The sequence below is a fragment of the Corythoichthys intestinalis genome, chromosome 19 (genome assembly GCF_030265065.1).
Source record: "Corythoichthys intestinalis isolate RoL2023-P3 chromosome 19, ASM3026506v1, whole genome shotgun sequence".
NCBI lineage: Eukaryota > Metazoa > Chordata > Actinopteri > Syngnathiformes > Syngnathidae > Corythoichthys > Corythoichthys intestinalis.
In genome coordinates this window covers 26,405,944-26,427,961 of record NC_080413.1, presented here as the reverse complement: position 1 = coordinate 26,427,961, position 22,018 = coordinate 26,405,944, and the positions used below count along the sequence as shown (strand labels likewise).

General features: G+C 36.9%; 1 protein-coding gene across 1 annotated transcript; it reads right to left on the bottom strand.

Annotated features, from left to right (window-relative positions):
- clu (clusterin) lies at nt 1-21,698 on the bottom strand. The gene is made up of 10 exons (XM_057822788.1): nt 21,591-21,698; nt 14,757-14,908; nt 14,543-14,691; nt 10,370-10,540; nt 9,791-9,961; nt 7,221-7,428; nt 6,808-6,948; nt 3,677-3,903; nt 366-553; nt 1-297 (listed from the first exon to the last, which is right to left on the bottom strand). Exons 2-10 carry the CDS (start codon nt 14,866-14,868, stop codon nt 285-287), a joined length of 1,380 nt encoding a protein of 459 aa, XP_057678771.1. The 5' UTR covers nt 14,869-14,908; nt 21,591-21,698; the 3' UTR covers nt 1-284.
- Between the last annotated feature and the right edge of the window lie 320 nt (nt 21,699-22,018).

Here is a 22,018-nt window from a genome sequence, read left to right as displayed (position 1 = left end):
TTGGAGGCAAGAACCAGTTTAATCCGCAGGTGTTAAAGGAGGTTAGAGAACAAACAGTAGGATGAACTCTTGAAAGCCAGGCAGGAGTATTAGTGTTAAAGCCCCTCATCTTAAACACACGCAGGGCCTTTCTAGAGACTATCATTTACTAAATATGTTCTCTTCCAGCAGGACACGGAGATCTAAATACACCTTATAAGCGTTAAACTGTCGCTTTGCAGAATAAGGACTCATTGAGGACTTGGTGAATCACTGCAGGGTGTGTTTGGATCAGCAAAAATCCACTATTTGGCGACGCTGTTAAAAAAAAAAAAAGTAAATATACAACAGCCTTAATATTAATACACCAAATATCAGCTACTCACACAGTGATATCCTTGTAGCGGTCCAAAGCCTCCTGAGCTACCACCTCAGGGAACTTGGGGTCGTTCCAGGGAATGTCACCTGGTACGTTTAAGTTCATGGGTGGCGATTTGAAGAGTTTGACGGACACTTTGGTGTCTGGCTGCATGGTATCCTCTCCAGGCTTTGCCACTTGGTCCCTGGTGACCACCTACAATTAAAAAAAAAAAAAAAAAAAAGGCTCTATAGTGATCCCTCGCTACTTGGCACTTCAAACTTCGCACCCTCAGTCCATCGTGGATTTTTTTTCACTTAAATAAATAAATAAATAAATAAATAAATAAATAATACAGAATTTTATTTAACAATGTTAAGAAATATGCATGTACTGTCTACATGCATGAATCATGAATTATTACATTTGTAGTGCTTAAAAACATTAAAAAATACATATAAAGGTTATTTTTTGTTGTGTGTTTTTTTTTAAAATTATACTTTGGGGAAAAAAGGGGGAAAACATGTCTTCTACTGTATGTATCTCTTTCCAATGCTGTTAAACCTGAATAAATACAGTGGGGCAAATAAGTATTTAGTCAACCACCAATTGTGCAAGTTCTCCTACTGGAAAAGATTAGAGAGGCCTGTAATTGTCAACATGGGTAAACCTCAACCATGAGTGACAGAATGTGGGAAAAAAAACAGAAAATCACATTGCTTGATTTTTAACAAATTTATTTGAGTGGAAAATGAGTGGTCACCTACAAACAAGCAAGATTTCTGGCTGTCAAAGAGGTCTAACTTCTTCTAACGAGGTCTAACGAGGCTCCACTCGTTACCTGTATTAATGGCACCTGTTTTAACTCATTATCGGTATAAAAGACACCTGTCCACAAACTCAGTCACAGTCAGCCACAAACTCCACTATGGCCAAGACCAAAGACCTGTCGAAGGACACCAGAGACAAAATTGTAGACCTGCACCAGGATGGGAAGACTGAATCTGCATTAGGTAAAACGCTTGGTGTAAAGAAATCAACTGTGGGAGCAATTATTAGAAAATGGAAGACATACAAGACCACGTATAATCTCCCTCGATCTGGGCTCCATGCAAGACCTCACCCCTTGGCGTCAAAATGATAACAAGAATGGTGAGCAAAAATCCCAAACACACACGGGGGGACTTAATGATACACGGAAATTAAAGGGGGGGGGACTGAAATATTTCAGTGTACGTGATTGACGTTCCTATAGACCCTACCCACCGACGTCACAAAATCACGTGCTCGCTGTATGGTTCCGCCCACTTGTCCGTCATTTTGTGTCTGTATTATCAATGGTCTCAATTGATCGAGCAATTTATAATGCATTTCATGGAAGACCCGGTGCTTTCGGATGCCGTAAACTCACTTGATGCGTTGCATAAAAGGCGTTATGTGGAAAAGCTTCAGTTTATCCATTCGCCAGATCCATATTTGATGCCTAAATCGATGTTTTTCGACCCGCTGTCTCCGCCGTATTTGCCTGACATCTGCTAGCTACCCTGAACTGTACAACTATCTTGTCCACACAAAATCAGCCTATTCTCACGAAAGTTTGAAAAACTTTAAGAGCTTGGAGGCTTATAAATACTTTGTTGCTGGTTGGGTGAAACAGGTCCTCGTCCACGAAAATTCGGCAGGAATCTATCTTGTGCTTGGAAAGGTGAGTTACGAAATTTTCAATTCAAAATCTTTTGTTATTGCTAACATCCACTGTCAAGTCTAATGTATTTCATGTCGTTTGTCAATGGAGTTAAGGCTTTTAATGTTTATATGGTTTAGCGATAGCACTCTCACTACATACATACGTGTATGTTGTCGGCGATTAGCCTAGCAATGATCTTAATTGTGGTTATTTGTCAGCCCAAAACCCTCTAAGTATATCTTAAATGCATCTTACCGGATATAAAATGACTACTACATAGTCTGTGGTAATTTTTTGGTGCCCAGTTTTCACGTCGAATTGCAGCCGTCCATTTCGCTCTCCTCTTTGGATCCCTCGGAATACGGTAAAACTTCAAGTCTCTCCTTCCATCTTCTCTGTTAGTGCAACCAACAGCCACACACGCCTTCACCATTTTGATTATTAATGTTAAGGAGCAGAAAAACACGCCGTAAATAGGAGGAATGTACGTAGCCGTAACAGGTTAACACTATGTTTTGACGGTCAATTGGGCGGTACCATTCAGGAGAGCGGAGTTGTGACGTCACGTGGGTAGGGTCTATACAGTTTATATGAATTTAAAATTAAGACTTTGCCAGTAAAATGTTTTCTGTAAAACAACAACAACAATGAATAAATGAACAAAAAAATATTTAATGGGTCAAAACAATTTTTCGAACAGATCATGTGACCAGCATCTTAGAGACGGTCATTTGCTTTACTCTACCAAAATTACCTGAGGACAAAAGAGGCAAGATGGATAGTCACGTAATTTTTTTCAAACCTAAGCTTTCAAAAGCCTCAACAACTACTGGGAGAAAACCAAGGATTGAAGATTATTACCATGTAACGCCGGAGAGCATCCCCAAAATGGTGAGCTGACTTTTCGTAACCCCCACTAAAGACACTAATTACACAACAGACCCACCACTAGGCGTACCATATTCAATGGACACTGATCTTGGCCAAAAGCATAGCTGTCCTAAGCAACCTGATTAAGAATTCCACTAAAAAATGATGGGAAACAAATAACGTTAATTTTCAATGTACGTACTATTATAAATATTACTGCCTGGAATATTCAGTCAAAAAGGATGCTGTCTCCAGTCTTGTTTGCCGCCATTTTCAAACTGACCACTGATTTATTTCGCAAGGGTGTGAGTGACTGGGAAAAGCTTGGCAGTAAATTGGGTATCTACGCGGAACGCAAATGTCGGCGTCTACTTCTCCACTCGGTAAGACATAAAAACGTGCGCGCTCACACATGCACATACTTGACTAAGAATTTTAGAACAGGATGATGCTGGAATATTACAAGCCTTTCAATTATCTAAAATCCGGGCTAATCAGTTTCAATTTACACATTGTACTTGCTAAATAAATAGGGGTAAAAATAATTTCATAATTACATTTGACCTAACTGCAAAAGTACATTTAGAGCTAAACATAACTACAGCTTCTGACCCTGCCGTTAGAACACTTTCTTCAAAATGAAGATGAAAGAAAAAAATGGTGGATATGAGCTGTGCCAGTGTATGCGTTCTCATAAAACCCCACTTTCAGAAGCAAAATGGAGGGAAAGTAGAAACAGAGGGATAGTGTATATGTACCGTCTCTACTTTGTGTATATGTACCGTCTCTACTTTGAAGAAGTCATCCTTGGTATTGGTGTTGTTTGCCAGAGATGATACCCATCCAAACTGCCTGTTGAAAAGATCCATGACAGCGGATGTGTTGAACATTTGCTCCTCAAAACGCTTTAGGAGAGCATTGTAGTGCTGTGTGAAACGCTCAGCTATAGCCAGAGCTCTTTCTAGTTCTTCCTTCAGGGGGCCTTCCAATGGCTTGTTTCCAGAACAATCTGTGAAGGCAAAAGTCCAACAAACATCAATATGGGAAAAATCACTGTTAGTTATCAGGAAAGGAGGTGTTTTTAAATCACTGCTTCGTCTTCTTTGGTGGTACTTTTTATTTTTACTTCACTACATTTTACAGTACGTATCTGTACTTTAACTCCACTACTTTTCAAATTGTTGCCTGCGTTACATGTTACTTTAGTTTGTTTTCTGTATTTCTCATTGTGAATTGATAGTTTCATTTTCATGCCTCCGGCGCAATCAGCAAGCCACTTGCAACTATACCGTAAGTGAGCACTAAAGGCAGTACCACGAGAACAAGCAAGATTCAGCAAGTGAACAAGATACTGACAAACAGTAAGAGCAGCGCGCCTTCAGATGGGTGCTGCACACTCTTGTACAGTAGGTGGCGGTATGCTCCTGATAGTTGCTTGCAATCTGCCATTAAGCTAGGTTTTGGAGCTTGTTAAGCTTCTTTTTACAGTATTTTTGCATTCTGCACAGTTTAAAATAAAACTGAGTAGTTCTTTCCTTGAATGTTGACTCAGATCTCTGTAGCCTTTTGTATATGTATATGTACAGTGGTATGAAAAAGTATCCAAGCCTTTTGGAATTTCTCACATCTCTGCATAAAATTGCCATCAAATGTGATCTGATCTTTGTCAAAATCACTCAGATGAAGAAACAGTGTCTGCTTTAACTAAAACCACCCAAACGTTTATAGGTTGTCAAATTCTAATGAGGATAGTATGCAAACAATGACAGAAGGGGGAAAAATAAGAAAGTGAACCATCACATTTAATATTTTGTGCCCCCCCCCCTTTGGCAGCAATAACTTCAACCAGACGCTTCTTGTAGTTGCAGATCAGTCTGGCACATCAATCAGGATTATTCTTGGACCATTCCTCTCTAAAAAACTGCTGTAGTTGAGTCAGATTCCTGGCATGTCTGGCATGAATCGCTGTCTTTAGGTCATGCCACAGCATCTCAGTTGGTTTTAAGTCTGGACTTTGACTTGGCCAGTCCAGAACTTGTATTTTGTTCTTCTGAAACCATTCTGAAGTTGTTTTAATTCTGTGTTTTTGGATCATTGTCTTGTTGTAGCATCCATCCTCTTTTTAGCTTCAACTGTCTGAGAGACGGCCTCAGGTTTTTCTGCAAAACATCCTGATAAACTTTTGAAATAATTCTTCCATTAATGATTGCAAGTTGTCCAGGCCCTGAGGAAGCAAAACAGCCCCAAATCATGATGCTCCATCCACCATGCTTTAAGATGGGGATGAGGTGTTGATGTTGGTGAGCTGTTCCATTTTCCCTCCACACATGACGTTGTGTGTTACTCCCAAACAATTTCAACTTTGGCTTCATCAGTCCACGAAATATTTGCCAAAACATCTGTGCAGTGTCTAACTGCCTTTTTGCAAACATTAAACGAGCAACAATGTTTTTTTGACAGCAGTGGCTTCCTCCGTGGAGTCCTCCTTTGAACACCATTCTTGGCCATAGTTTTACATATAGTTGATGTTTGCACAGAGATATTGGACTGTGCCAGTGATTTCTGTAAGTCTTTAGCAGATACTCTAGGGTTCCTTTTCCCTCTTCTGTCATTGTTTGCATACTATCCTCATTGAAATATGAAAACCTAAAAATGCTTGGATGGTTTTAGTTAAAGCAGACACTGTTTTTTCATCTGTGTTATTTTGACAAATATCACAACACATTTGATGGTGATTTTATGCAGAAATGTGAGAAATTCCAAAAGGTTAACGAGTTCCGTTACTACCCTGGCGACGTAAACTGCATGTCCGCTTAAGTTGAAATTAACCCTTTAAATCAGGGGTCTCCAATCAATTCCACAAAGGCCCACTGTGCGTGCAGGATTTCATTCCAACCAAACAAGATGACTACACTTTTTCACCAATCTGGTGTTTTACAAGTGCAATCAGTTGATTGCAGTCAAGTGCTGCTTGTTTTAGCATAAACTTCATTGGTTCAACTATCTGTGCTGGATTGGCAGGAACAAAAACCGCGACCCACAGCGGGCTTTTGAGGACCTTGGAGACCACTGCTGTAAATAGCCCAAAATAACTATCCTCAGCGTTGGGTCTGGGTGGACCGTCGCCTTATGACTGAGGAGCAGTCTCTTGTCTGATATGGATAAAGGACAGCTGCACACTGGTTTGGCTCTTATAAGGCTGTACGTCGTTTCAGCTAATATATGTTTCTGTATGCATTTGTAATAAAGTTTGCAGCTACAGTTTGTGGAGTTAGTGTAAGCGATTTGCTATGAGAATTGTAAATACATTAGCATTCTTCGCATTTAAGCTAGCTGATTTTTGTGAGAAAAATTAGGCTAATTTAATCTACTAAATTTACATATTGATCAGACTGCCAGTTGTTTTGTGTCGAGTGTTTTATTGTTAATATGTACACTTATGTTTTTAACATAAGTGTACATATGTGTTACAGCTTTACAAATTGTCAAACGTGAAGGAAGTAAAAATCTTCAAAAAGCACAATTACCTTGTTTCATGTCTGTAAAGCTGAAAAATCACGTTTAGTGAGGACAGAACATGTCATATTAATAAATTAAAGTAAAAAATAAGATACTGTGAGGTACAATAAGGTACTGTTAATGCGACTTTTAAATATTTTAATTTTTAAATAATTTTTAATTAATTAAATTTTTGTTTGTTTGTTTGATTTTAAGCGAATTTTAAATAAAATGATTGAATTCATTGAAGAATCCATTTGTGAATCTATTTGCCTCGTTTTTAACTCTGTTTTCAAAGCCAGGACAGCATTGCAAATAGAAAAGAAAATGTTCTCAATATCACTACCTGGATGAATAAAGGTTGCATGAATGTATTTTTAAAAATCTTTCTTTTTACTTGCAAGAATAGACTTACCAATATGTTCAATTTCTTTGCACTTCTGACACTCATCGCGGAATTTGAGGCAGCCCGCTGAATTGCGGCGAATCTCTCTGCAGGTCATGCTGCCGTCTCCGAAAGGTTTGGTGATGACAACGTCCTCATTGACACTGCCGTCTGTGGACGGATACAAAATACTGTAAGATCATTCACATTTTTCACGTCTTTGCAAAATACTTATGCAGATAGAAAACTCATACCATGAAATTGTGAATGGATTTTTAACAATATACATTCAAATGGTATAATTCAAGTATATACAGTGGTGAAAAAGAGAGCATAATAATCACAAAAGATGCATACTAGTTCACATGCATTCCCCCGCTAATCTTTCCATTGGAGTTAAATGTACTTATTTTCAACCATAGCATCATTGTTCAAAAGCGTACCCTCATTAGTGGGGGCATCTGTGTCAAAGTCCATCATAGAACCAAAGGAGCCAAAGGGGTTCCTGTGCATGCTCATCATGTTGGAGAACAAACCCTGGAAGCTGGGGAAAGGGTCGTGGAACAGCGAGTGAATGCTTCTCCGCCAGCGAGACGGGAAGAAACTGGGCAGACCAAATATAGGTGGGTTGTAGTGCACGTGATCAGCCACCTAAAAATCATTCCCAAAAGAGTGGATATTAACATACGCATTAAGTTGTCTTTCCACAAGCTAAATGTAACACTGTGCTTAGGTTTTCAGCTAAACTGAGGGACAAATAGAACCAGCTTGTCCAAAAAGAAAGAAAAAAAGCATTTAATATATACAGTAAATATTATTTTATTATAATGAGATTAATTTACGTTTAATAATCGGATATTTCCTTATAATTCAATTAATCACCAATCACTGAAATGTGTATTTGTTCATTTATTGATTTGTCTTCTATTATTTTAAAATACTGTAGATAGATTTGAAATATAAAAATATAAAATAATCTAGTACTAGTAATACAGTAATATAGTTTGTGTATTAACTTCAGAACAACTATCAATACTAACAAAAAGCAATTCATTAAAATGATTTTAAATATTTGATACGCATTCCCCATTTTTATTAATTTCTCATGACAATTGGCACATTAATTTATTGTAAATAAAAAAATGTTAGTGAGGCTAAAAAATGTTACTGTATACATAAAACATTTTTAAATTTATGCTATCAAATGAATCAGTTTTTATTAAATTATTACAATTTTTAATCATTTGTATCTCATTCAGAATTATTTTTCAGCCATATCAAAATGACAATGAAATTTTTTTTTTCTTATAAAAACTAATGCTTTGATAATAGATATAAATATACTTTGTATTCATCATTAGCTGATTTATTTACACTGCTGGCCAAAAGCATTGGCACCCCTGCAATTCTGTCAGATAATGCTCAGTTTCTCCCAGAAAAGGATTGCAATTACAATTGTTATGGAAGTAATATATTCATTTATTTTGATAGCAATGGAAAAAAAAAAAAAAAAAAAACACACAACAGAATGAAAAAAAAAGCTAACAAAAAACAAAAACAATTATGTATTTTTAATTTAATTCACGCGATATAATTCAATAAATTAGAAAAAAATGTTTATTGTGTCATAATTAGGGGTGTAACGGTACACAAAAATCTCGGTTCAGTACGTACCTCGGTTTTGAGGTCACGGTTCGTTTCATTTTCGGTACAGTAAGAAAACAAAATGCAAAATATAAATGTGCTAGTTGTTTATTACACACCTTTCAACAATAGGAACATTAGCCTATACAAAGCTAGAATTCTGCTCAAAAAGTAGCGGGTATTTAAAGATAATCCAAAAACAATTTGCCTTTCAGACCTCGCGTATTGGTCAGCTTTCTTTCTGAAAGAAAGAAGAAAAAAGAAGTCCTGTGCTAAAGAGAAAAGCAATCCCAATGACAAAGATTTTAACATGTATTTTACAAATGAAATGCCTCAATGAATCATTTTTTTTCTTATGAACAGTTTTCAAAAGCTTTATTGGTGGATTTTCTCAAGTTAAAGCGCCACACAGAAATTAATCAATTTAATTGTGTAAGCAGGATCTGTGTATTATTCTTATTACTTAATTGCGGGTGTTTTAGCTCATTTCAATTTATTTTATTTAAATGGGCTATTATTTATTTTATTATGTGTTTATATTTTACAAATGTGATGTAGTATTCATTTATATAGTATATTTTATGATGTATAACTTTAGTTCCTATGTGAATATTAGTTCGTACTTGTTTTGTTGTGGTAGGAGGGTTTTGTACTGAACTCGGGGCCGTGTTGGTTATTATAATAGCAGAGAAGACAGCAGTAAATCAACAAAGACAAGTCAACTGTGCCCCGATCTACCACTCAAGAGATCTGATGGACTCAAAAAGTGGGTTACGATTGCATATTAGTTTGAAAATCAACCGGATCCACCGTATTTTTACACGAGTGACTTCCGGTCTTCCTGATCCTAGCCACCTGTAGTAGTATTGACGCAGGAGGGTCGCGTCTCGCGTCAAATAATCAACTCTGCCGTTCTTTTGTTGAGCCGCTTCTGGGACGCGTCTAACACGCGGCCACACTGCGACTGGTGTGCATTGGCTGATTAACTTTAACGGCCGCGTTTTACTGCGTTCTCGCGGTGGCCACGTTGTCGCGCCGTTGACGTTTCTGGGTTATACTGTCCTACCGTGTTGGTCCTCATTATAGTAGAGAAGACGGAGTAAATATAATCTACACAAAGAAACTGTAACCCGATCGACTCAGAGCCTCGAAAAGTAAGGGTTACGTTACGTCAGAAACTCGTTCGGTACGCCTCCGTTCCGAACCGAGCACCACGTACCGAAACGATTCAATACAAATACATGTACCGTTACACCCTTAATCATAATAGAAAGCGAAAAACCTCGTTTATCAGAATCAGAATCTATACATGTAGAAATGTTGCCTTCAAAACTCAAATGTGATCCTTTGGCCCAAAATCTCACCTTACCTTCATACTGTCTGAAAATATGCCATCCACTCCGTCAGCCATCACGGAGTATTTGTCTTCCAAGTCCCTGAACTCTTTGTTCTGACGATGACCTTCCTGCTCCAGGGTGTCAATCCTCTCCCCATTGATCCAAATGGAGAAAGGAGACGTTCGGTTCAGCAGGTCCTCTAACTGTAGCAAAAGGGAGACTGTCATGCTACAGTAATATTACAGACAGTTTTTTAAGGAACAAAGAACCTCAATCAATCAGTCTAATCAAATTCCTACACTTCTTATCTTGGTTAGTGTTGGGGAGTTAAGTCTATTCTAGCTGTCTTCAAGTACACTCTGTACCGTTCGCGCGTCAATCACAAGGCACATGCCAAGAAGGATGCATTAACATTCAATAAATGCAACAAGCGGACCACTACAACTACACTGTTAGTGAATTCCTATTAAGCATTTTCCATTATTGCAGTGCCCAACTTTCAATATTCTTAAACAAATAAATCCTGCCTAAATCTTCCATAGAAAAATGTCTGAAATAATATATAATAATAATAATAACTCTTTTACAACTTCACCAATGTAACGTCTTACCTGGCGGCCCACCATCCCAGATCCACTGCTGCATGTGCGGGAGTAGTACTTGACGCAGGTTTTCTTCAGACATGGTTTACATTCCTCCCACAGAGCTTTCATAGTCTCGTTACAGACCTCCTCCTGCTCCCCCAGCTTGGCCTCCATCTCCTGAGCAGCCAGCATGGCCTCCTGAAACAGCACAATAACATTTAGTAATAGTTATTTTGCATTCTATAGGGCTTCTTAAGCACTACCCTGTTTTTATTGTAGAAAACGTGGTTTCTTTATGTGCTTGTTGTGAAACGCCAAAACAGCCAAACTCAGAGGTGGGTAGAGTAGAGTAGCCAAATATTTTACTGAAGTAAGAGTAGCATTACTTCTCAATAATACCATGGACTTCACTATCAGTTGACGGGAAACGGGGCGCGGGCTGCGCCGTAGGGGGCCTATTTAAAACATTTTTTAATTGAAATATTTTCAAAACCAAAGCCGCTAGCGACCTAAAACCAAAACAGGTACCTCCCTTAGGCATATATGAGTCTCCATGAGCAACGGCATAAAAAAATTCAAAGTCGTTCCGTAATAAAATCCCGATTCATTATTTTTTAAATAAATATAACAAAACTTAAAATTAGGGTTGTTCCGATCATGTTTTTTTGCTCCCGATCCGATCGTTTTAGTTTGAGTATCTGCCGATCCCGATATTTCCCGATCCGATTGCTTTTTTTTGCTCCCGATTCAATTCCAATCATTCCCCATAATTTTTCCCGATCATATACATTTTGGCAATGCATTAAGAAAAATATGAATAAAGTTTGGACGAATATATACATTCAACATACAGTACATAAGTACTGTATTTGTTTATTATGACTATAAATCCTCAAGATGGCATTTACATTTTTAAGATTCTTTCTGAAAGAGGGATCCACGGATAGAAAGACTTGTGACTTTGTATATTGTGACTAAATATTGCCATCTAGTGTATTTCTTGAGCTTTCAGTAAATGATACTGTAGCCATGCCCAAATGCATGATGGGAAGTGGAACCATGACTGTGCATAGTGCTACCAATTGATATATCTTCTCTGCGTTGGGAAATAATATAAGGTGTTAAGATAAAAATCATTTGCTACCTTGCTTCCCCACATTGCTTCCCATATTTCTAATTGTATGGAGAGGGATTGTAAGGCTTTAGTTAATTTAAAAAAGGCTCCAAAGGCTGCCAAAATTCACTCTACTCATTTTACACTGCCTTTTATCTCTCTATATAGGTAAAATGGCGCCATTACAGATTGAGCGCGACAATGCGTGAGTGGGTCGTGCAGCGCATGCATTAATTGCGTTAAATATTTTAACGTGATACATTTCTAAAAAAATTAATTACCGCCGTTATCGGGATAAATTTAATAACCCTACCTTAAGCCTAAACTAAAAACTCTGGATGAGTGTAACACATTATGTTTGTAACGTTAAATACAATTAGAAAACGATTTAATTAAAATATATATATTAAAAAAAGGCATGGCCGATATTTTTTTGCCGATTCCAATACTTTGAAAATGACGTGATCGGACCCGATCGATCATCCCAATCGATCGGGACATCTCAACTTAAAATCACTGTAAAATTCTTTCTAGATGCACAAAAATTACCAAAATGCAGAGAAAATCACCTATATTTTCAGGATTAAAGGCAATATTTAACATATAGCCTATAAGTTTTTGCCCAAAATAGCGACTTTTTTTTTTTTAATTCAGTGCAATTTTAACTTGTTTTCAACAGCTAATAAATCACTCAATTTTCACATCAGAAACTTAATACTTGAGAAACACATGCAGAATCATTTCAATTTTACTCAACAAATGCTAATTTTGCATTTTTCGAGATACAGAATTTATTGAGATTGATTTCTGATGTCGCTATTTTCTTAGCACGTCTTGCCAGCTATCTGGCCCTAGTTGTTTTTAGATTGAAAGGTTACATAAAATAAAATGCGTAAAAGCCAAAATTGTTTTTTGTATGGACGCAAAAACGTCAAAATTACTAGTTTTTTTTGGCCGAAAATGACCTGATTATTTGAATGTAAAGGTACACAAGGTATGGATACAAACTCCAACATGGCGGCCATCACCAAAACAAAGAGCTATTTAAGTTGGAAGATATTGTAAATAAATGTGTAAATCCCAGATTTTCTATAGATATGAACGTCAAACAGTCTAGATTCTTGGTTATAAACAAAAACTGGGCAGTTATCATTCATTTTACGTAAATATTTCAACTTTCAAGCTAAAGTTACGCTAATTTTTTACATTCGTTCCATTTTTTTCACAATGTTTAAAAGTGGATTCATGGTGCTATTTTATACAATAATTACCTTGAATCCTCAACCAAATCACTCTTTAGACACTCTTGCCTGCTTGTATGCACAAAACCTTTGTCCTGTTTCCACCTAAATCCGGCATCAGAACGCAATGTGTGTTTGACTTTATCGCAGTGAAAGCTCCCACGACGCTCTGCCTGGCTTGGCCCCCTACGGGAAGCCGTGGCGCAATGTCTGTAGGAGCTGTCTCGTCAACTGATAGTGAAGTCTATGATAATATTACTCAAGTAAAAGTAAAAGTCATCCAAAAATTCACTCAAGCACAGTTAAAAAAGTATTGGTTGAAAAGAATACTCAAGTAATGAGTAACATTGTGAGTAATTGCTTACAATGTCTGATTTTTGTTTAATAATGGTATATTTCTTTTACTCAGCACAACTTTATGTGAACTGTTATTATTATACTGTACTATAACAAGCCTATTACATGAGCGTATTATGCCAAAAAGATGACACATAACACATCAAATCCAGACCATAATACTATGACCCATTACTGGTCCAAAGAGCATGAGTACCCTTTAGTGGAGAAACAACATTGTTACTTCTGAATGGTATAATGGAGTCATGTGTTTATTGTTGAACATCTCATTGGTGAAACCGGTAGAGCTACTGTTGGCATCGCTAGCAAAATTAAAGTCAATAAGTAGAATAAAGAGAAAAAATGTAACGACTCTAGTGTAGCCCAAAGGAGCGGAGTAAGAGTAGTGTTTCTTCTTCACAAATCTACTCAAGTAAAAAGTATTGTGTGGTAAAAATACTCCAAGAAGTACATTTTTGTCAAAAAGTTACTCAAGTAAATGTAACAGTTTAAATGTAACGCATTACAACCCATCTCTGGTCAAACTATTGCATCGTTGCCATTTTGTTGCACAACAATGCGAGGGGAGCAGCTTCAAATAAACTGGCCAAAGCCCTTGCTAGCATAATAGTGCTTTTGTATCTTGTGACATCTTTAGATTAGGGCTGTCAAACGATTAAAATTTTCAATCGAGTTAATCACAGCTTAAAAATTAATTAATCGTAATTAATCGCAATTCAAACCATCCATAAAATATGCCATATTTTTCTGTAAATTATTGTTGGAATGGAAAGATAAGACACAAGACAGATATACTGTAAACATTAAACAGTACTGTATTTGTATATTATAACAATAAATCAACAAGATGGCATTAACATTATTAACATTCTGTTAAAGCGATCCATGGATAGAAAGACTTGTAGTTCTAAAAAGATAAATGTTAGTTCAAGTTATAGAAATTTTATTTTAAAACCTCTCTTAATGTTTTTGTTTTAATAAAATTTGTAAAAATTTCAAACAAAAAATAAACTAGTAGCTCGCCATTGTTGATGTCAATAATTACACAACACTCATGGTGCTGAAAACCATAAAATCAGTCGCACCCAAGCGCCAGCAGAGGGCGACAAAACACCAAAAAACACAAGTAACGTATGGACATGACACTGTGCTGTCATTTTAATCTGTTTCAGCGGGGCATCTGCGTTAAATGTGTCAAATATTTTAACGTGATTAATCAAAAAAAATTAATTACCGCTTGTTAACACAATAATTTTGACAGCCCTACTTTATATAATTATTAACATTTGTGTTGGGAATATCAGTTATCTGCATATTGTTGCTATTGTGCGCGGCTTACTGTACAACTAATTGAAGTATCAATTTTTTCTCCTCTAATGATTAAAATCTGTAATGTTGCGATCGTTTAATGTCGCTAAAAATGTTTATCCTCTAGTGCGGGGTGTTTTAAGAGTCATTTTGCTGAAAATCTAGCAAACTGTTATGTACCTCTTTCTTCTGTTTGGTTTTCTCCAGCTCATCCAAAACCTTCTTGTGGTCTTCTGAAGATTTCTGCATCATATTCTTCATCTCCTTGACTCCATTAATGGCGTTCTCAATTTGTACATTCAGGTACTTCTCTCCCTCGAGGGAAATCTCTACGGGAAAAAAAAAACTTGATTGTGGGTTTACATAAGTCCTACATGCGACTGAAAGATCTTACGCTTGAGATGTTCATTGGTGGGAGGGAGCAGGCAATTAGCCGAGGCAAGAAAAAGAGCCACCACAGCCAGCGCCTTGCACCCCTTGTTTTTCATCATCATCATCATTAACATCCTCTCTGACTCCAGGCCAGCAGGTGTCAGTGAGAAATGCCTGTGTGATAAAACACGGAACTGATTATTATGGGGGTAAATTTGGTGCAATAGTAACTTGTAGAAAACATGTGTACAGTACTTGTAACAAACTAATTTGTACATGTAAAGGTAAATTTGGTGCAAAGCTAACATGTAGTTGGATAAAAGTTTTGTGGAAAAAAAATGTAGCATGAGCAGCTTACAGTGGCACAAAACATTATTTGTAATTGGAGCATAGATCCTTTGCATTTGTGGCAATTTTGGCAAATATAAATTATGTTTGTAGGAATTGTAAATTGGATAACTTGGTAAACAGAGAGATTTAAGTCACTGTGTATCAACACCAGTGATTGATGTCCAAATGAAGACGGAGGTTTTCGGCTATTTTTATTTTATTAAGTTAATTTTGTACCAAATGGACCTATACAATGACAAGTAACAAGCAAAAACTTCAATTAGGGGACAGCGTTTAGCGAGAAAAATCTCTAATTAGAGGCACTCATAGACCAAGGTACCGCTGCATTTCAAAAAACTGTCCCACCACATGACCTTTCACTGACTTCACTCACTCGTAGTATTTTGAGAAAATTTCATTCCTTACATAATGTTACAATATTAGTGTTATTTCAAGAACGAAATTCACAAAGCGAGGCATGTATGTTCTGTCCTTGATATTCCCAATGCTACACACCACAAGGCCTGTTGTGCATACACGTAGCTTTAATAAAAGTTGTTTCAACTAAAAAAAAACAACTAAATATGCTGCCTTAACACAGCACATAGGATATAGGGAACATTTTTTGGGGGGTAAATTGTATAGATTCGACAACTCAAGCAAAACTTAGAACTCAAGTAAATACACACTTGACCATAATCAAAATTACATTTGCCTTATGGTAATACACTACTCCATTCATCCATTTTCTAGGATGCTTTTAGGGGTTGGAGTGCTGGCGACGCATCCCAGCTGACATGCACAATCACCAGAGAGTGCTTGTGGTGGGAATGACTGTAGCCACATCACCAGGACATCACATGCCCACACTGACCTTGGATCAGTGTTTTGTGTGACTTTCACCAAGTCTGACTTTCGCTAGATGTTATGTAACACGATCTGCAGGCTCCTTCTCTGTTTACCCATTTCTGCTGACGTCCCATTGGTCTGCTCTGCTGACCCTTTATTTCCCTTCTTCAAACACACACATTCAGGTGACCTTTCGCTAAAGGGACATCCTGAAGTGGACACAGTGTATTTTATGTCGCTGTAGCAAGTCAACTCTGACTGACTAACCAAATGACTGGAAAATGTTGACCAGGTGAAGATGAATGGGAAATACGATATTGTTTCAGTTACATCAGCAAAAACTACTGCCTCTCAAAGCCCCAGCCTAACATATACAGACACCTACTTGGAAGCAGCGCTGTTAGGAAAAAATATTACGAAATAAAGATATTTATTTTGAATCAATCATTGTATTTTTCTGATTATAAGCCGCTACTTTGTTTTCTTCCCTTAAACATACTTTACCAATGATGTGGCTTATTAGTGGGATTTTACACTGTAACAAGCTATATGCTACCTTGTTTTAGTTTACCAAAAGTTTCATTCGTCTTGCTCATTGGGTGGCAGCGACATGATGACATTGCTACTTTGGGTGCATTCAGAATATTCAACTATTAGTACGAGTGTTCCATTATCCAACACCGCTCTGAGTTTCCAAGTGTAGCAGCACATGCTTGTCGATCTTTAGCTTTGTTGCTAGGAGAGCATCACTCTAAGGATTTCATTGAACAAGAGAGATCATCCGTCTGATACTCGATTTTGCTACAAGGCAAGGCAAATTCATTTATATAGCACAATTCAACACAAGGCAATTCAAAGTGCTTTACATCACATTAAGATCATAAAAATCGCATTAAAACCAATAGAACGTAAAAACAAAGACAATCGAAATAGGAAATAAAATTGTACATAAAAATCACATTTAATCACGAATAGAATTAAAAAAATATATACTACTACTGCTCATAATTGAATTCAACAAAGGAGATAAGCACAAGAGGAATGGAGAGCAAATAAATGGAAATTTATAGACAATATTGGATATGCAGTGCTAATCAAAAGCGTTTTTAGCGATGACTTAAAGGAGCTAACAGTTTGAGTATACTTCAGACGTTCAGGTAACTTGTTCCAGAGGTGAGGAGCATAATAACTAAATGCTGCCTCACCCTGCTTGGTTCTTGTTCTTGGAACATGCAGGAGACCGGTTCCAGACTACCTTAGGGGTCTAGATGTTTCATAGGAATCTAACAAATCAAGCATGTATTTTGGTCCAAGGCCATTAAGTGTTTTGTAGACGAGCAGTAGTATTTTATAGTCTATCCGTGGACTCACTGGAAGCCAGTGTAACGATTTCAAAACTGGTGTAATGTGGTCCAGTTTCCTTGTATTTGTGAGGACTCTGGCTGCAGCATTCTGTACTAGCTGCAGCTTCCTGACTGACTTTTTATCAAGACCTGTAAATATACCATTGCAATAGTCCAATCTGCTGAAAATGGATGCATGCATAAGTTTTTCATGTCTTGTTGAGTCAGAAGCCCCTTAATTCTGGCTATATTTTTTAGGCGGTAATAAGCAAATTTAGTGACGGACTTTACATAGCTATCAAATTTTAGGTCTGAGTCAATAATTACGCCAAGGTTTCTGACTTGTAAGTGACATTGTACTAAGGTGCATGCTTATCTTTGACCTTTCCTTTTTTGGCCCAAAAATGATCACTTCTGTCTTCTCCACATTTAACTGGAGAAAATTCTGGCACATTCATTCATTGATTTGATGAATGCATTTACTCAGGGAGACTAAGGGACATACTAGGGGACTAAAGAACAACTTAAAGCAACACTAGGGGAACTATAGTTTTTGTATAGTCTTACATTCCAAACCATAAAAAGGGATAAATTCTGCAGCAGGATGGTGCTCCATCGCATACTTCAATCTCTACCTCAAAGTTCCTCAAAGTAAAGAAGATCAGGATCCTCCAGGACTGGCCAGCCCAGTCACGAGACATGAACATCATTGAGCATGTCTGGGGTAGGATGAAAGCGGAAGCATGGAAGATGAAACCCAAGAATGTTGATGAACTCTGGGAGGAATGCAAGACTGCTTTCTTTGATGTTCCTGATGACTTCATCAATAAATTGTATGAATCCTTGCGGAACCGCATGGATGCAGTCCTTCAAGCTCATGGAAGTCATACAAAATATTAAATTTGGATCTCACAGCACCACTACTTAATTCACTTATGTTATGTGACATATTTTTGTAATTGAAGTACATTTTTTGTTCAATTTTCACACTACTTTCTGTAGGCGACAAAACTTTTGTCTTGCCAAAATTTGACCTTTATGTCTTCATTAAATGATAAATCTTTTTTCAGAGAAACAAATATATTTTTGTTCATTCAACATCATCTGGGAGGGTCTTAGCTTTCATATGAGCCATTTCTAAAACCAATTGAATAATTAAAAGTCATTTTATCATTTTATCATCATTTTATCGTCTGTCTGCTATCTGGGTGCCCTCTAATAGCAACAGTGAATATGTCATAACTCATCTAACATGGCTGAATCCAGCTGCTCCCTGTTAAGACCAACATAAGGCATGTTTTTGTTTGAGCTAATATATTTGTTTATACATTTTTTATTTAGTTTAAACGCATATTCAGCAGTTTTTGTGGGGATATGTGTTTGAACGATTTGTTAAGAGCATTGTAAAAAAAAAAAGTTAGCATTTAGCATTATAGCATTTAAGCTAGTGGATTTTTGCTGTGCGACTAAGCCAATTGTTCTTTTGTTGTACTTAGATCCTCATTTATTTATTTATTTTTATATTGTTTGAGGCTAAGCTCAGGTATTTTAATTTAATTTTAAATGCATTTATTGCTCTTGTGAAAGAGTGCAATTCTTTATTGTTTGAAGAAACACCCAGAATGTTATTTTGTATACCCATTCAATACTTTTTTTTTTTTTTAAAGTGTAATCTTAGCAAGCCAAAATAAATAGTATTCCAAGCATAAACACCTGTTTATTTGTTTGACATATGCTAAAATTTATTCTGTAACGCATTAAATCTTTGTAATCCGATTATTCGAACTAATTGATAGATTCATCGATTACCCAAATAATTGATAGCTGCAGCCCTACTTACATGTTTTTTTTTTTTTTCTTACACGCAGGTGGTGTGGCGTAAAGTAAAGTGTGCTATAGTGTGGGATTTACGATAATACTGTACAATAATAACCCCCCCCACTCACACAAAGAAAAAAAAGTTAAATATTGGGTTGTACTTGAAGACACTGCCTCTGGTAGTGTTTAGGCCGGAAGAGAAGGCTTTCCCAGAGCCTGACTTCCAACCACTGCCTTTGAAGATAATGAATAAGCATGTGGGTCGATGTTGCAGCATCACAGAATGGTTGTGCCTCCCCCGTATCTGCTGTGAATGTACTGTACAATGTTTTTGTCTCTATAATTATGCACGAGCTAGACAATGAGTTTAGTATTCACAATTTAGCCAGACACTTCATTACTTCATGTCTGTTGGTCAGTTTACAGTTTGTAAACACGGACGGACTGCTTCCCTTTGGGCTCTTTTAATGAGGTAAAATCATCCGGGTTGGGTGAGTTTAGAAGTGCATGGAGGGGGTGAAAGGGGCGTAGGGGGTGAGTGAGTAACGCTAACAAAGCAGCCAAAGTGTGGGAGAGTTAAACAAAGTCTCTTGACAAAGAGAAAAAGGGATGATTCACATTTTTGAGGCCGAGCCACAGGATATAAAATAAAGGATGCGTGCAGGGACAGTGGTTCCACAATTTACAGATTGCAACCACCCTAACGTAGAAAACGGCCACAATGTTTTGTCAGCTTTGTAAGTAAACCAACATTGGCAGGACACTCGAAACAAACACCTCTACATCTGCATGATTTTATGATGTTATATACAATATTAGCTCATAAACATCTGTGTGGAAATTTTTAATTTTGCCCGAATGTTCTTTGTGTGCTCTGGTTTACTCCCACTTCACAAAACCACATGTTATCAGGACTCAAATTTAGTAGAATACCATAGACTTCATAATGTATTGATGGGAAACAGGGCGTGGGGCCGATTCATAGGGGGCCTATCTCAGTCAAAGCTGACTGACTGAAAACACAAAAAGCTTTTTTCTGTTAAATTATTGTGAATAAATGCTTTAATCCCTGAATTCTTTATAGATACGGACGTAAAACAGTCTCGATTTTTGGTTAATAGCAAAAAAAATAACAATGCAGTTAGCATTTATTTTAGATAAATATTGCAAACTATGCTGCTAGTCAGTAAGCAAATTAGCGGCTGCCATACCACAGACAAAAGGCTTTTTCCATTGAAAATTCTAGTGAAAAAATGCTTAAGTCCCTGAATTTTATTTATTTATTTTTTTTTTTATAAATATGGACGTAAGACAGTCTCAATTCTTGGTTAAAAGCAAAAAACCAAAACCAAAAAAAAAAAAAAAAACGGGCAGTTAGCAGTTATTTTACATAAATTTTGCGAGGTATAATGCCAATGTTGTAGCTGCTAATTTCTCCCAATGATTTTTTTCACATTTCAACATACATGCATGGTACGAAACATACAATAATTACCTTGAATCCTCGAACAAATCATTCCTGAGACAACCCTTCCTTTTTGTATGCAGTACAGCTTTCGTACTTTTTCAACCTAAATCCGGCGATCGCTGCATGTGACCGAGTGAGTGTGGGACGGCCCCGTTCGGGAAGGCGTGACGCAGTGAATGGGGAATGTGTCATGTAAATACATTATTAAATCTAAGAGAATACATATACATACAGTGGGGAGAACAAGTATTTGATACACAGTCAATGGGAAAACCCATTGGCAGTGTATCAAATACTTGTTCCACCCCACTGTATATAATATATATTGCCGATAGGCATATTGTAACATTACAGCGTACTTCATTAAGTTCAACTGCACAAGGTTTTAGGATATCTACAAATACATACAAGCATTGTAAAAAAAAAAAAAAAAAAAAAAAAAAAAAAAATCCTGTCTTATCCATCCATCTTTTATTGCAATTATTATTATTAATATTAAGATTATCATTATTATGTAACAGGAGAAAGACGTTTGAAAACAGACACATTGTTTAGCTGCTGTTTTGGGAATTCTTGATGCGGACCCCTTTAAATTAATTAAAAAAAAAAAAAAAAAAATGATTTTTTGGGGGTATTTATTTATTTATGCATATAATGTATACATAGCCACGTATAATATATAAAAAATGTATAAGGAATATATTTATATGGAGTATTAGTAGATTTCATCTACTTTAATCCACTTGTTCTTATCCAGAGATGGAGGTCACGCCCATGAGTAAGCAAAACAAACAGGTCCATTCAACCAACAGCTCCAGAATTCTGCATCATACCGTCATTAAAATAACACTCACCAAAAACTTTCCCCCAAAACATTCACGTCATGATAAGCTTTACAAAACGCACCTTTAAAAAAAAACACTGCAGAAGGTTGTGAATTCTTTCCAATAACCATTTTAATGCTGCTGTCATAAGAATGTTCAAATACACGTAGTGTCTACTTCGCAAGATGTGTTAAATGCGCAAATTAGAATAACCTGTTACTCACCTGAACGTGTATCCTCAGGGTTCAGGACGCCTGAACTGTTTCGCATCACTCTGCGCTCTTATTTATAAAGCACCAGATAACTGGGACAAGCTGACACGTGACTCGTCAGACCGGCATTTACTGAAGTGCTCACTGCAGGAGTTTTCCGGTCCTTCAAAATAAAAGCGTGGTCACGGTATGTCGCATGATTACTATAATAACAGATTGAACATCAAAAACAACAAAAACAAACTTGATTTTGGGCTCAGGTACCAAATTTAAAAGTTAAAAACCTCAAATATAATGTTTAATCTGAATTATACATTCATAATCGTATTTATGCATCATAGACTTCATAATGTGATTGACGGGACACAGGGCGCGGGGCAGATTAATATGGGGCCTGCATTGTTGGTGTGGAATCACAGACAAAGAACTTTTTTCATTGA